The sequence below is a fragment of the Prionailurus bengalensis genome, chromosome X, assembly GCF_016509475.1.
Source record: "Prionailurus bengalensis isolate Pbe53 chromosome X, Fcat_Pben_1.1_paternal_pri, whole genome shotgun sequence".
Lineage (NCBI taxonomy): Eukaryota > Metazoa > Chordata > Mammalia > Carnivora > Felidae > Prionailurus > Prionailurus bengalensis.
This window is the reverse complement of record NC_057361.1, coordinates 17691024-17705437: the sequence shown is the minus strand read 5'-3', so window position 1 is coordinate 17705437 and position 14414 is coordinate 17691024. Positions and strand designations below refer to the sequence as shown.

Here is a 14414-nt window from a genome sequence, read left to right as displayed (position 1 = left end):
TCAGCAAACCCTTCCTTCACATATTAAGAGTAAATTTCAATAAGAACCTACTATAATTATCACAAATCCCAAATAGATGAGATATGAATTAACATATTTTTACCATAAATATACTTACAGCATTATGTCTAGAGACAGAGTAGAAAGAAAAATTATCTACTCCTAAATATTTAATAGATCAAGCTTCTCTGTGTGTGACAATTCAACATCAAACTGAAAACCTTGGATCTGACAGGTAGAAGGAAAAGAACAGTCTTTTAGATAAGAAAACCTCTGCCACTGATTTAATACAACAGTGATGTCAACAGAGACTGCCACAGACTCACCATGGAGTCTACTATGGAGGGAAACTGGGAAGGAGCGGCTAAGCCCTGTCATGCACAATGGATATTTACCACATTGAACTCAGCATCCACGTAGGTTCTGGCAAGTGGGAAGGAAAACCAGCAACTGAACTACATGTCTGTTTTGAGCACCATTAACAAAAACTCTATAACACTTTCTCTTTTATATGTTTTTAACAGCTCAGTGGTTTGCTTTGAGAGTTAATATATAAATGAATTACATGAAATTAAAGTATGAATTTTCTGTTCAGCCAAGGGAAAAAAAATCACAACATCCCAGGACTATCAAACATTTTGAAAACAATGTAGATGGTTGAAAGCAAAAAAAAGTATATGAAATAAACTCATATATATATGTATATATATATAACATACTAAATTTATACTATATATAGTATATACTAAAATTATAATAAGAATTCAGCTAATGTTGAAATTAATCATTCAGTGTAATTATTTAAGGTCAGTATTTTAAAAGTTTTTATTAATAAATCACATTATAGGAGCACCTGGGTGGTTCTGTCAGTTAAGCATTCAGCTTTGGCACAGATCATGATCTCACAGTTCATGGGTTCGAGTTCTGTGTCGGGCTCTGAGCTGTCAGCTGGAGCCTGCTTCAGATTCTCTCTCTCTCTCTCTCTCTCTCTCAAAAATAAAATAAATAAACATTAAAAGATTCTCTCTTTAACTTAAAAAATAAATCACATTATAAATCTAATGACTTGCTAGAAAATAGATTTTCATAATTTTTGGTGAACAAGTTGAAAAAAGTAAAATCCAGGATCAAAGCCAGTCTTCAACTGATTTGTTGTAAATATTATTTGAGAAAACATGTTGCAAGCCCATTTTAAAAATAGCAGATGTAGCTGACATAAAATAAAAAATCCAAACAAACAAAAAAAGGGTATTGGGCAACACTTTAAAAACAACTAACAATGTGGTTTCTTCTTATCTATCACCTTATCAGAAGACTTTGTAACCCACCTAATGAAACTAATTTCCAAGAACATTAATGTCAAGTAAATATAAAAGAGATTGTGTTATACTTGATACTAGTTATGTAATGCTTTTATGTGTTTTAAAAATTTTTATTATTGAAGTATAATTGACATGTTATATTAATTTCAGGTGTACAACATAGTTATTCAACAATTCTGTATATTATGTAATGTTTACCACTATAAGTATAGTCACTGTGTGTCACCATACAATGTTATTACAGTATTATTGACTTTATTCTTTATGCTGTACTTTTCATCTCCATGACTTATTTTATAACTGAAAGTTTGTACCTCTTAATCCCCTTCACCTGTTTTACTCATCCCCCAACTCTCCCCTCCAACAATTACCAGTTTGTTCTCTGTATTTATGAGTCTGTTTGTGTTTTTTGTTAGTTCTTTTGTTTTCTAGATTCCATATATAAGTGAATTCATATGATATTTGTCTTTCTGTGATTTATTCCACTTAGCATAATACCCTCTGGGTCCATTCATGTTATCATAAATGACAAGATCTCATTCTTTTTTAAGGCTGAGTAATATTCATCTGTGTGTTTGTGTATGTGTGTGTGTGTGTGTGTGTGTGTGTGTGTATCACATCTTCTTTATCCATTCACCTATTGATGGACACTTAGGTTGTTTCCATATCTTGGCTATTGTAAATAATGCTCAAAAAACATTGGGGCGCATATATCTTTTCAAAGAAGTATTTTTGTTTCCGCTGGATAAAAAGTAGTGGATATAACAATCTTTTTATCTTGGCAAACTATAATACCTTAATGCCATTTTGAATTTGGCTTATTTAATAGTTTTTAAAACAATTTTATGTTGTGACAAAGTATTCAGTAGATGAACACAGAAAACTAAAATTGCAGTTATCGTACTCAGTAAATTTTAAAATTCAATAAATTTATGCAAATACCCACTACCCTTTCTTTCCTGAAATTGCAAGAGTAAGATTAATGAAAACTTTTATTAGAAATTAATTACTGGGGGTGCCTGAGTGGCTCAGTCGACTGAGTGTCCGACTTTGTCTCAGGTCATGATCTCAGAGCCTGGAACCTGCTTCGGATTCTGTGTCTCCTTCTCTCTTGGCCCCTCCCCCACTCACACTTTGTCTTTCTCTGTCTCTCTAAAATAATAAAGGTTAAAAAAATTTGTTTAAATAAAAAAAAATTAATGACTGTAATGTAAATTAAAACCAATCAGAAATTAAATACATCTTTAAAGTTTAAAAAATTCTATCATATTGTAATTTGTATTTGCAATTTATTTGTATTTAGTGTATTGTACATTATTTGCAATTTAAATCAGGGCACAATTGCAAAACATTGTTTTATACTACTAACTAGAAAGGTTAAGTCTAAAGGTGGTGTTTCTTAAGAGTTAACAGATATACAAAAAGCTATGTTAAAGTCTTAAAATTTTCACTTATTCTGGAGTGCCTGGGTGGCTCAGTTGGTTAAGTGTCCAACTTTGGCTCAGGTCATGATCTCATGATTAGTGAGTTCCAGTCCCACATTGGGTTTTCTGCTGTCATCACAGAGCCCACTTAGGATCCTCTGTCTCCCTCTCTCTGTCCCTCCCCCACTCGTGCTCTCTCTCCTTTTCTCTCTTTCTGTTTCTCAAAAATAAATAAACAGTTAAAAAAGTTTAAGAATTTTTTCATTTACTCTGATTTATACTGTAACCATTGTAAATTTGTAGGTAGGGGCTTGCTTTATTAGAAAAATCTCCTATTACTTTCTATTTGATTATCCAGTAACATGTAATTAACAAAAAAATCCAAATGAGGCACATATATTCAAAAAGTTACGCTTCACAATAACTCTACATAGGTTCTTAACAAGTGCCGTTCAAAAATTAGCCCAAATTTATACCTACTTTAAAAAGTTAAAATTCATTTACCAAAATCAGGAGGGAAGGAAAATTATATAAAAAATTCTGATTTAAGATGCATTTTTAAATATCTGAGTTTTATTCCTATTAATAAATAATATCAATTCAACATTAAATGTAATAAACATAATGCTTCTTATTAAATTAAAAGCAATTTTTCCATTTTTATCCTCCAAGTTAACAAATAAAAGACATTTTCTTCTCACAAGAGAAAAATACATTTTAATTTGTTACATGAATTTTTTCTTTTCATAAGAGAAACTTAAAGCATTTATCAATTTCACTCTACCATGCATTCCAAAATGCATAGAGTTCTTTTAAAAACACCAAAATGAAGAAACAGTTAGAAAATCTGCATAAAAAATAAATTTAAATTCTTAAGGGGTATGTTTTAATTTTTTAAGCAATGTTTGCCTATTGTGTTGGCCAATTAAGTGACATCAGCAAATAATATTCACAGCTTAAAAACAGAAGTGTCGTAGATTCATTGAAATTATTAACATTTCTTAACAAAATGAATCTAAACTATGATTTAGGCCATAATGAATCTAAACTATGAATTGGCTAGAGTGATACAACTATGAATTAAAGCAACCCTTCCACTCTATTCTGGCACACAGTATACAACTTGGCACTGAAGTATTCATTAGAGTATTATAAGGGACTTTACATGCATCGTCATTTAGGAGAGCAGATTTGCTCTCAGACCAGTAATTTGTGAATACGTATGTATTTCTTCACTCAACAAATATTTCCTGAGTGCCTGCTTTTCACCAGATACTTTCTTCTGAATTGTTATGCAAATAAGATGATGTCCCTGCCCTCAACAAATAACCATAGAAATTAATGTAAAAATAAAACTGGCATATGGGACAAAGATACAAATAGTACCAGGAGAGCACACAATTGAGGATTTGATGTGACTGTGGCAATGGAGAAAGCTTTTCTGTGGTGTAGTAGGGGAGGCTTGAGATGTGTCTGATGGATGAGTAGGATTTAAATGGATGAAGAAAAGAGGCAAGAGATACTGTATTAAGTGCAAAGGCTCAGTGGTAGGCAAACAAAATTGAAAGCCAGTATAACTAGTACCAGGAATAAGGCTTACTTCAAAGGCAATAGCCAACCTTCAATGGTCTTACATGCCATATTAAGGACTCTGATCTTTATCCTAAAAACAGGGAGAAGCCATTAAAATTTTTAAGCTGATGGGGTGAGAAGTGAGAGGATTGGATAAGATGAAAACATTCCCAAGAAGTTTATGGATCAAACACACACACACACACACACACACACACACACACACACACAAACAAACAAAAAAGTAAGATACTATAATTATCATGACCTTGACTGAGTTTGGTACCTTGCAATAGGAGAAAAAGAGGAAGGACATTAATTTTACCTTTCTTAAACCCAAACCAGCGTTTCTCAAACGTTTCCACTGATGTATCCATAATTGCTGAATGAAGTATACTCATAACCCTGGAAGGTCTGGGAAATGTGGTTTGAAACAGCTTGCTGCAAGCTTAAATTCCTGTAAAGCCTCTGGTCTCATCTTTAAAATCATGCCAACTTTGCTTTCTACACCATGAATATATATTTTTAATTTTTTAATGTTTATTTATTTTTGAGACAGAGAGAGACAGAGCATAAGTGGGGGAAAGGCAGAGAAAGAGGGAGACAGAATCTGAAGTAGGCTCCAGGCTCTGAGCTGTCAGCACAGAGCCCAACACGGGGCTCGACCTCATCAACCATGAGATCATCACCTGAGCAGAAGTCAGATGCTCAACCACTTGAGCTACCCAGGCACCCTCTACACCATGAATATAATATCTATGTTTGTTTTAATACAAAAACAATGTTTTAAAATACTTAGCAAAAATCAACTCCTTGTCTTCTTTTGATCATTTAGTTCCCACAACAACAGAAATGTTCCATTTTGGGGAACAGAAAGCTATGATATGCATGAAAACTGTGAATTCACTCAATGAGTGTTATTCAACACAAAGATCCTGTAGTGAAGACTATTTGCTTTTCTTTAGTGGACACTAAACTATGGCAAAGTCTTAAAAAATAAAAAGCTTTTGGGGTGCCTGGGTGGCGCAGTCTGTTGAGCGTCTGACTTCAGCTCACATCATGATCTCACAGTTCGTGAATTTGAATCCCACGTTGGGCTCTTTGCTGTCAGCAAAGAGCTTGCCTTAGATCCTCTGTCTCCCTCCCTCTCTCTCCATCCCTCTCTCTCTCTCTTTCTCTCTCTCTCTCTCTCTCTCTCTCTGTCTCGGCCCTTCGCCGACTTGTGTGTCTCTCTCTCCCTCTCTCTCTCTCTCTCAAAAGGAAATAAAATATTTTAAAAGGGGGTAACATTTACAAAAATAAAAAAAATTAAAATCTTTAGACTGTATTTTTTTTCAAATTACTTACTCTCACTTCCCTTTCTTAAATTACTACAGATGATCTATTCTTCTAGCACTCTTCATAAAAGCTAATCCTTCATCTTTCACAATAAACCTTATGTGTTGAGGGCTGTAGTGAAGTCACATAGAAATCTAAAAGTTATTAAGAACAAATTTAAGTCCTAATCTGAGATCACTCTGTTATACATGAAAATGAAAATTTATCATTGTTTTAAGAACAATAGCAATATTTAAGTCTATCTTCATTTTTCATATCAGAATTTGGATGAGTAAAATTCTAAATATCCAACAACATAATGTTAATGATGTAATTAATTTTCAAAATAACTCACTTAAACATTATTTCCAAATTATTCCTAAGAAACAGATTTGAAACAGCTGTACTAATTCAATACACACTCTTTGTGGGCTTATTTTTGGCAGCCAAGGTTTTATAATGTGGTATTTATTTAAACTCAGGACATGATGAGAGTTTTATTGTCTTTGTAAAATGCAGATTTGTTCTTGTACTTTTGTGCCACCTACTCATGGCTCCACCCTCACTTTCCCTCTACTGCCCACCTCTCTCCTTCAACCAGACAAACTTAGACATAACCCCTCTGGTTAATAACCTCATTTCAACTCTAGAGTCTCCTGCTGTGCCTCTGCATATGGACTAAATCCATCTAAGAATATAAATTAGTTAAGTAAATTGTGTAAAAAGTTGTTAAAACCCCACCTTCCCCATGGATTTCTCCGACTTACTAAAAGCATCATCCTGTCTTTCCATTGGTGCTTGTATACATAATGCAAATGTTTTTGTTTTTGTTTTTTAAACGTTTATTTATTTTTGGGACAGAGAGAGACAGAGCATGAACGGGGGAGGGGCAGAGAGAGAGGGAGACACAGAATCGGAAACAGGCTCCAGGCTCTGAGCCATCAGCCCAGAGCCTGACACAGGGCTCGAACTCACGGACCGCGAGATCGTGGCCTGGCTGAAGTCGGACGCTTAACCGACTGCGCCACCCAGGCGCCCCGCAAATGTTTTTTTAAATTTAGCAAATGTTGTAGTTGGCACCGGTCTCTGTCTTGGCTTAGGCTTGTCAATGTCACTGCCTTCCCTTACAAGAGACTAATTTCACCAAAGCAGAGAATAATTTATTTAAAACAATCCATTAAAGCCCCTTCCATGCAGAAGTACTGAGTAAATAATCTCTAAGCACCAGAATATACCTACATAAATATACTTTTTTTTCCTAATCTGCACTAAATCATGAATGTTACCTTAAAGAACAAATGTTAAAGATAGTATAAATAAAATGATGTTCCCTGTGAACTAAACTCTATGTACAGAAAAGGTAAGTTTCTTCTTTGTGTGAAATGACAAGTATTCAGTTTCAAAAAATGTCAAATCCAAAGCAGGTGATTGTTGTTGACTATGTAGTCATCCTGCAATTGAGAAAAAAACCCTAATTTTTCAAAAGTAAGTGATACGACCAGTTTGATCATTTGAGTTTAACATATTTTCTTCTTACATATGCACTGTATGCACAGTATGAACTTCTCAAGTTCCTGCCAGAAATTTTTTTCCTCTGTTTCTCTCAAGACAGTTTAACTCAAAAATTTGACATTTTTTTTTTATCTAATTAAAATAAATTTCAACCTCAGCTCTAGGTCCTATGGTGCGGGAACTACTCGAGAGCATTGTGCCTGTCAAAATTTCTTTATCAGATACATTCTCCTTGTAGCATTTAACTTTAATAATAAATAGGCCTTACTTTATCACTGCATTTTCCTCTTTTGTAGGGTTGTATGCAAAGTGTTGGCTTTATCTTTGTTTGTTATACCTAAAATAATGTGTTTCATTTTCTATCCTCAAGATGGCTGAGTCATCAGGACAGAAAGTAGAAGTTAGGGAATGGTTTTTAAAGAAAATGGTTTATAGTAAACAGGAAAGAGCAGAGCAGTTAACTGTGGGATGGTTTGCAAAAAGCTATCTTAAAATTTAAAATTTTAGGAATCATATTACAAGAGTAGAAAGAGTTAAGTCACAGAGACCATAAGAGGAGACCAGCAAAGCAGGGCCTGTTGATTGACTCCAAAAACAATAATGCATTTTGTTTGATCAGAAAAGGGATTAAAGAGCACTGGAAAAAAAAAATGCCATGAAGGGAGCTGGTCACAGAAAATATCTTAGTCATATGGATATTTTGAAGGAGTTTCAAAGTTGGAAAAAGTGTGAGAAGAAGAAAATTGAATTATTGGGTGTGACATGGACAAGGAAAATTAATAATGAAATTAATAATAGGGGCCTGAAGTGTTCAAACATTTTTGCTATATTTCAGTTGGCAAAAAAGTAAATCAAACAACTACAGATTATGAAGTATTTCTACAGGTCCTGCAAGTGAACAGATAAGAACTGAGATATGATGTATTTTAGAGTAAAACACTGAGCAAAAATTAGAAACCATTACTGGCCTACTTTTTAACCTATACCTTCTTCCAATAAAGGCTTGGCCTTTACTCTAAAAAGGTTTACATTTCACAATTTTGTCAAAACTATAAGAGGATCGAATGCAATTTCCTATTGAAAAAAAGGGCTGTTTCAAATGCTAAATGATGAACACTTGATTTTCTCAAAAAATACTTTTATAAAATGAGTTAAAAAAAATTTTAACATTTATTCATTTTTGAGAGACAGAGAGAGATAGAGCATGAGTAGGGGAGGGGCAGAGAGAGAGACAGAATCCAAAGCCGGCTCCAGGCTCTGAGCTGTCAGCACAGAGCCTGATGCAGGGCTCAAACTCACGGACTGTGAGATCATGACCCGAGCTGAAGTCGGTGCTTAACCGACTGAGCCACCCAGGAACCCCTATAATTAATTTTCAAAATTAATTTTGAGGTTATTTATTTCCAAATTCCCTGAAGTACTATCAAGATTTCTGGAATGTAACTGCGTATTTTACTGACTTATGAGGAGTTCATATATTTACAGTAACTAACATTGACAGTGTGCCACATCAAATTTTTATTATCAGGAGAAAATTCAATGAGTATTGGATTTTACAAATAGTGGAGTCGGGGGTGAGCAAAAAATAATGTAAGTGTTTCCTTATATCTTTAATCATAATTAATATATAAATTTAATATTTGTCTCCCTCAAATATATTTTAATAAAAAAGATCAAAATGAATTGCAATGTAGAAATGGTCCTTCATGAATAATCTTGAAAATATGCTACCAAAGCTTAATAATCTCATTAGCTCATTTTTTCCCCTTCATTTCCATCTCTGCTGAGTTTCTATACCATTTGTATAAATTGTCTAGAAGCATGAATATATGGCCATGCTATTTTTATATGCTCAATGGCTCCTTTCCTGTTTAGTAAAGAGAAAAATACCCTAGAAAGAGCATAAACCATGTACCTTACTAAAAAAAAACCACAACTATTTATGATTGTGACTAGCTGAGAGCCTATGCCATATATTTTAAATGTTAAGGATGATGAAACTGTCACATAGGAGCATGCTTTGAAGAACTCCTACAATGTTGCAGTTGTTTAAAAGTCCTATTCATTCTTTGTTACTGTTTTTGTAACACAATATCTTATACAACACCAAATGAAGTTTAGTCATTCCAAAGCTACAGCCTAAATTAGTTGAGTTTTAAACATTACTGCATCTGAGAAAAGGGGGAAAATATTTTTAATGTGTTTTATAAAGCTTATTTGAGGAAAAGTGTAGGGAGAAAAAATTAAGGTAACAATGTAATTACAACTTGAGGAAATGTTCATTTTATCCAACTATTTTTCAAAATCTTATTTTATGATAATATCTTAAATCAAATTTATATGAATATTATAGAAATTTCAGCAGTAAGCAGTTTGGGACTTGAAATATACAGATAATGACACTGGTTTTTTCTTCCAGTCTAATGTGTTCAAAAATACACAAATTATATCTTGGCTACTTGCTTGATCTTTTCAAATAGCTCTAAAATGTATCACCAACAGGTATGAAAACAAGTTATTCAACTTACATATGACAATCATTTAAAATCACAGCTAACAATGTTAGCCCAACTTCAAAGATGCTCATTTTAGACTGGAGAGATTTTTAAAGGGCTGGAGAGATCTTTAAAGGAGTAGTGTTCTGGAAAACTAATAACGCGTGTCAGAATATGTATATCACATGTTCTACTTGTTTCAGTGGACCTAAACTGTAGATAAAGAAGAACTGCAAGATTATACTGGGAGAGTGGAGGCAAAGAAGATGGAGTATGCATCACTCACTACAAGCATCATGGGAATTTGTGAGAGGTAGTCTCTGAAGGTAATCAGACTCCCATGGAGCCAAGATAGCTTTTTGTTGAGTATTTCAGTATAGATTCCAACTAAAGTAACCTTTTAGGCAAATTGAAAAAAAGGTTTTAATTAAGCATTCTTGCTTCTTGCGTGTAGCCTGGCTGTTTATCCCATGACTGAAAAACAGAGAAGGCAGATGTTTGTCTCTGACAATCCAAAGGGGGTGGGGGTTGGTGGAAATCTAGGAAAGCAGAATTTCAATAGCAAATATGAAAAGAAGAAACAGAAAAGATGAGCCACTGCAGGACTTTGTCTTAGTCATGGCACCCATGGCACCTTAGCACAATGCATCGCACACAGGGGGGCAGTCGATAATTAATTCCACTTAATTCAATAGACTCTCAAGTGTACTGTGCTTTGCAGTTACGAAGCACTTTCACATATTAGAAAAGAAAAAAACTAAACGAGGAATAAAGGGGCAAGCAAGGGAATAAAAAGAAAACAAATGTAATAAGGAAAATCCGTAAGAATAAGCAAGAGGCTGAAAAGGTTCGTAAAAGGGGCAAAAAAATAGACTTTCTCTCTGTCGTTCTTAATCACTTCCAATGACCCTACCTTTCGTTCTAAAGTACCCGGAGCTTAGAAAGTCAGTCGGCTAAGCAAGCCCTCAGAAGGGGCTCCCTCATCTTTGCAACGTGCATTTTTACAAATAGTAATCCCTTGGTCCTTGACTAGAGTTTGTGCCTAGGAATAACCACGAGCAAAGCTCTAACATCTCCCAAGTGTGGTCAAGAGTCTTTTATTTCAACCCATCCATCCCCGTCAGAATTCCCCAAAATTTAGGAATCTGGGTGATGAGGGGAGGAAGTGCTCATGGGGAGGGGGCAATCCTCTACAAGCCCCTTAACTCAGACAACAGAGGGAGATAGTGAGGCAGGAAAGCCCAGGGACTAAAGAAAAAGCCCACGTTTGCGACTAGGAGGGCGAGTGTCTACAACCGGTTATTAGAAATTGCCAGGGAAAAAAAAGGGTGAGCCCTCAAGATGGAAGAAATGGGGGGGGGGGCACTTGAATGCGTATCACTTTACACCTGGCGTCGAGGCCCCAATAAAAAAGCCATGAGGTCCAAAGCCTCAACGGGTCAGAAGAAGCGGCGGCAAAAGACGCTAGGGTTTGCGGGGGTGGGCAGGGGTTTGCGCAGGAGGGAGCCAACAGATACCACCGCGGATGCTGTCCCAGGGGAAAGCACGTTTTCCTCTCCCCCAAAGTAGCGCATCCGCCCAGCATCCTCGGCTCAACCTGGGGAAGCTACCGGGATCCAAACCCAGGCAGCCGCGTCCTGACCCCATTATATGGGCTTAAAAGTTGGAGGAAGAGTTGGCGCTGGAAAAGGCACCTGGCAGGGGCAGTCGCTGAGGGGGCGTTAGGTTTCCCGGGAACAAAGGGGCCCGGGAAGGAATGAGCAGAGGAGCTGGTCCCTGGGGGCTCCTCCCTGAGGGGAAGAGACAAGGGTGGCCACGTCCTCCCAGCCTATGGGCGACGTGGGGAGCGGGAAGCGGGCGAGATGCACCGGGATTCCGCGGCCCGCCTTCTAACCTCCTATCGGGTAGCGCCGGCAACCCCGGCGCTCTCCGCGCCCCTCTGTGGCTGGGGAGCCACCACTGAAGACAATAGGAGATCGAGATCCCGAGCCCCCGCCTGCCCTGGAGGACCCCGCCGTCGCCTCGGCGCACCACAAATCAGCCAGTGGAAGCCCCGATGGCGTGCTCGGCCCTGATCTGCGCCCCATCCCTCTGGCGCTCCGGGACCACCGACCCCAGAATCGCCTCGCCCTCCGCACAGCGGGCATTACCTTTCATCCAGTCCACTACTTGACTCGGAGACCATTTGCTCACGGGTTCCATGATCAGAGCCATGAGCACGGGGTCGCTACCGCGCGGGGCGCGGAGATCAGACACAAAACGAACTCGGCAGCCCGAGCCGCCCTCAGGTGGGGTCCTTTGCTGGCCGTTGCCTCGCTGGGCGGGTGGCGAGAAGACGGCTTTTGTGTGTTGGGTATCGCGGCTTCAATGTCTCTTAACAAACGGCCGACAGCGCGGTGGGAACGGCGACGGGGAGAGAAACGCGCCGGGGTCGCGGCTCAGTGCAGACTCTCTGCTTGGTCCCCGCAGAGACGACTGCTGCTATTGCTCCCCGACTCCGCTCGGGTCTCCGTCCTTCCTGGGCTTCAGTTCATGCCTTGCACCGCCGAGGGTCGAGACGGTGAGGAAAGGAGCCGCCGCCGCCGCACGCCCGCAACCAACTTGCTCGCTCGCCTCGAGCGCGGGAGTGAAGCCCCGAGCACCACAAGCTGCCCGGCGGAAATGACGAGGGGCCTCCTGCCACCCAAAATATCTCTCCGCAGCCCTCGGGTGCGGGGCGCGCGCGCCACGAGCCCCCCGCCTGCTCGCTGCCGCGCGGTCCCGCCCCCGGGGCCGACGGCAGGCGCGCGAGGCGTGTGCGCGTGCGCGCTCCAGCACGAGGCCCGAGCCCGGGGTCTGTCAGTCAGGCAGGTGCGGGCGGCTAGCAGCTTCGTGTTCCCGCCCCGCGAGCCGCCCCGGGACAGAGGCGCGCTAGGAGCGCGTGCGCAGCGGTGTCCGCGCGAGTCCCAGCCCTGGGTCGGTCAGTCAGGTGCTGGCGGCTCGGAGGGGATTCTGAGCGGACGTGGCGGCTGCGGGACGGGCCGCCCACCAGTTGAACGCTGAAGGCTGAGGCGGCTGAGGAGGTACCTGTGGCCGCGCTGCCGAGGGGTGGGGGACACCGCCGAAGCGCGGGGGTTACAACGACAGCCCGGGCTTTCCTCGCTCTCGCCCTCCCCACTGCTGAGTGGGCTTCCGAGGTGATTCCCGAGCCTCGCGCACGCCTGCGGAGACCTAGGCGAGGAATGCTGCGGACGGTGACCGGCTCCGCCAGCCAGACACGCAGCGATGACGAGGCAGGATGGCCAGTGCTGTCGGACCGCCCCTGGTGGTGCCCCGGGCCTGGGAAGTCAGGCGTGGAGCCTGGAACCTGCAACTGCTGGTCGTGGTGATACGGAGACAGGTTCGGCTCCACGTGCCTTTTGAAAGGGCGCTGTGTTGGGTTTTTGGCCAACTCCTTCAAAGCCGAGAGTGCTCAGTACCTATTTTAGAGGATGTCCTTTTGTTTTCAGATAATCTTATGTAAGAACCAAAGGGTAACACTGGTATTTAAATGAGTAACAAATTGTAAACATGATTCTTCGAAACTCATGTTCTTCAGAAATGTTTGGAGGCTACTATGAACCCTTAGTAAAAGACAGTTTGTCTAATGAGACCACTGTAAATGACAAATAATCCTGGAAAGTATAGATGCACACTCTCTACCACCATTATAGATGTTTTCTCTTTGTCATTCTTAAATAGCCCCATTGAGTAAAAGAGAAACTCATTTTATTTCTGTAACCATTTCAATAATGTCATTTGTTTTTGCCAGTTCCTGCAGTAACCCATTTTCTCTAGTTCTATTGCATGAGCTGCAGAACTGCCACTTTTCTCAACTGACTTGAGTTGCCATCCCTGCACACACACACACACACACAAAGAACTCAAACCACAGTAGTTAAAATATTTTGATGTTTTCAGGCTAATGATATAAACCAAGTAAAACTTAAGATGGCCTGTCTGTACACTTGTTTATTTTTCTAATAATCCAAACTTAAAAGTATATGGGAAGAAATTTAGAAGATTATCTAGACAAGTCTAGGTTCAGAGATATAGCACCTTCCATTCACAATCCAGATAATAGCTGTGATTTACAATTTTTTTTTTAGCTAATCAGGTGTGCAAGATATTTTGGAGTGCTTATGTTCCAATTGACTTTCAACATTGCATCAGTATTTTCTAGAAAAGATCATTTTTAGCATCAGTAATTTATGGAGTAGCTTTATGTTCAGAAGTGGAATGGATACAAATCCATCATGAATCAGAGGTTACAGTCATAGGGAGACGTTAAAAGTAATTTCATCAAAGTAATACTGCTAATAATAACAACATTTTATTGAGCAGTGTGCTAAGTATGTTACATACATTTTATCCTCAAAACAGCTCTGTTATTAGTCACATTTTACAGTTGAGAAAATCTTGGCTATCACATTCACTTCCTATTCCCAGAGCTTATTACACATTGTTTAATACATGTTGAAAAAAAATGAATAAGGCTTAAAGAGGGTAAGTAATTTGTTTGAGGTCATGATACATGATTGTAATACCAAGTTAAGGTGATTCCAGAATATGAACGTTAAAATTTTTTTTAAATGTTTATTTATTTTTGAGAGCGAGAGAGAGAAAACAAACAGGTGAGGGGCAGAGAGAGAGGGAGACAGGAATCCAAAGCAGGCTCTGTGCTGACAGCAGACTGTGAGATCATGACCTGAGCTGAAGTCAGACACTTAACTGAGTCACCCAGGCGCCCCAGA

General features: G+C 39.3%; 1 protein-coding gene across 4 annotated transcripts in view; it reads right to left on the bottom strand.

The window, feature by feature from the left end:
* CNKSR2 (connector enhancer of kinase suppressor of Ras 2) overlaps positions 1 to 12363 on the bottom strand; it is a 301363-nt gene extending 289000 nt beyond the window's left edge. For 2 of the 4 annotated variants that reach the window (XM_043570940.1, XM_043570941.1), the window contains exon 1: positions 11793 to 12363. In XM_043570940.1, coding sequence (XP_043426875.1) covers positions 11793 to 11856 — 64 coding nt within the window. In that variant the 5' untranslated portion in view covers positions 11857 to 12363. The remainder of the gene's footprint in view (positions 1 to 11792) is intronic. The other 2 variants (XM_043570943.1, XM_043570942.1) reach the window with 2 other exon arrangements.
* Between the last annotated feature and the right edge of the window lie 2051 nt (positions 12364 to 14414).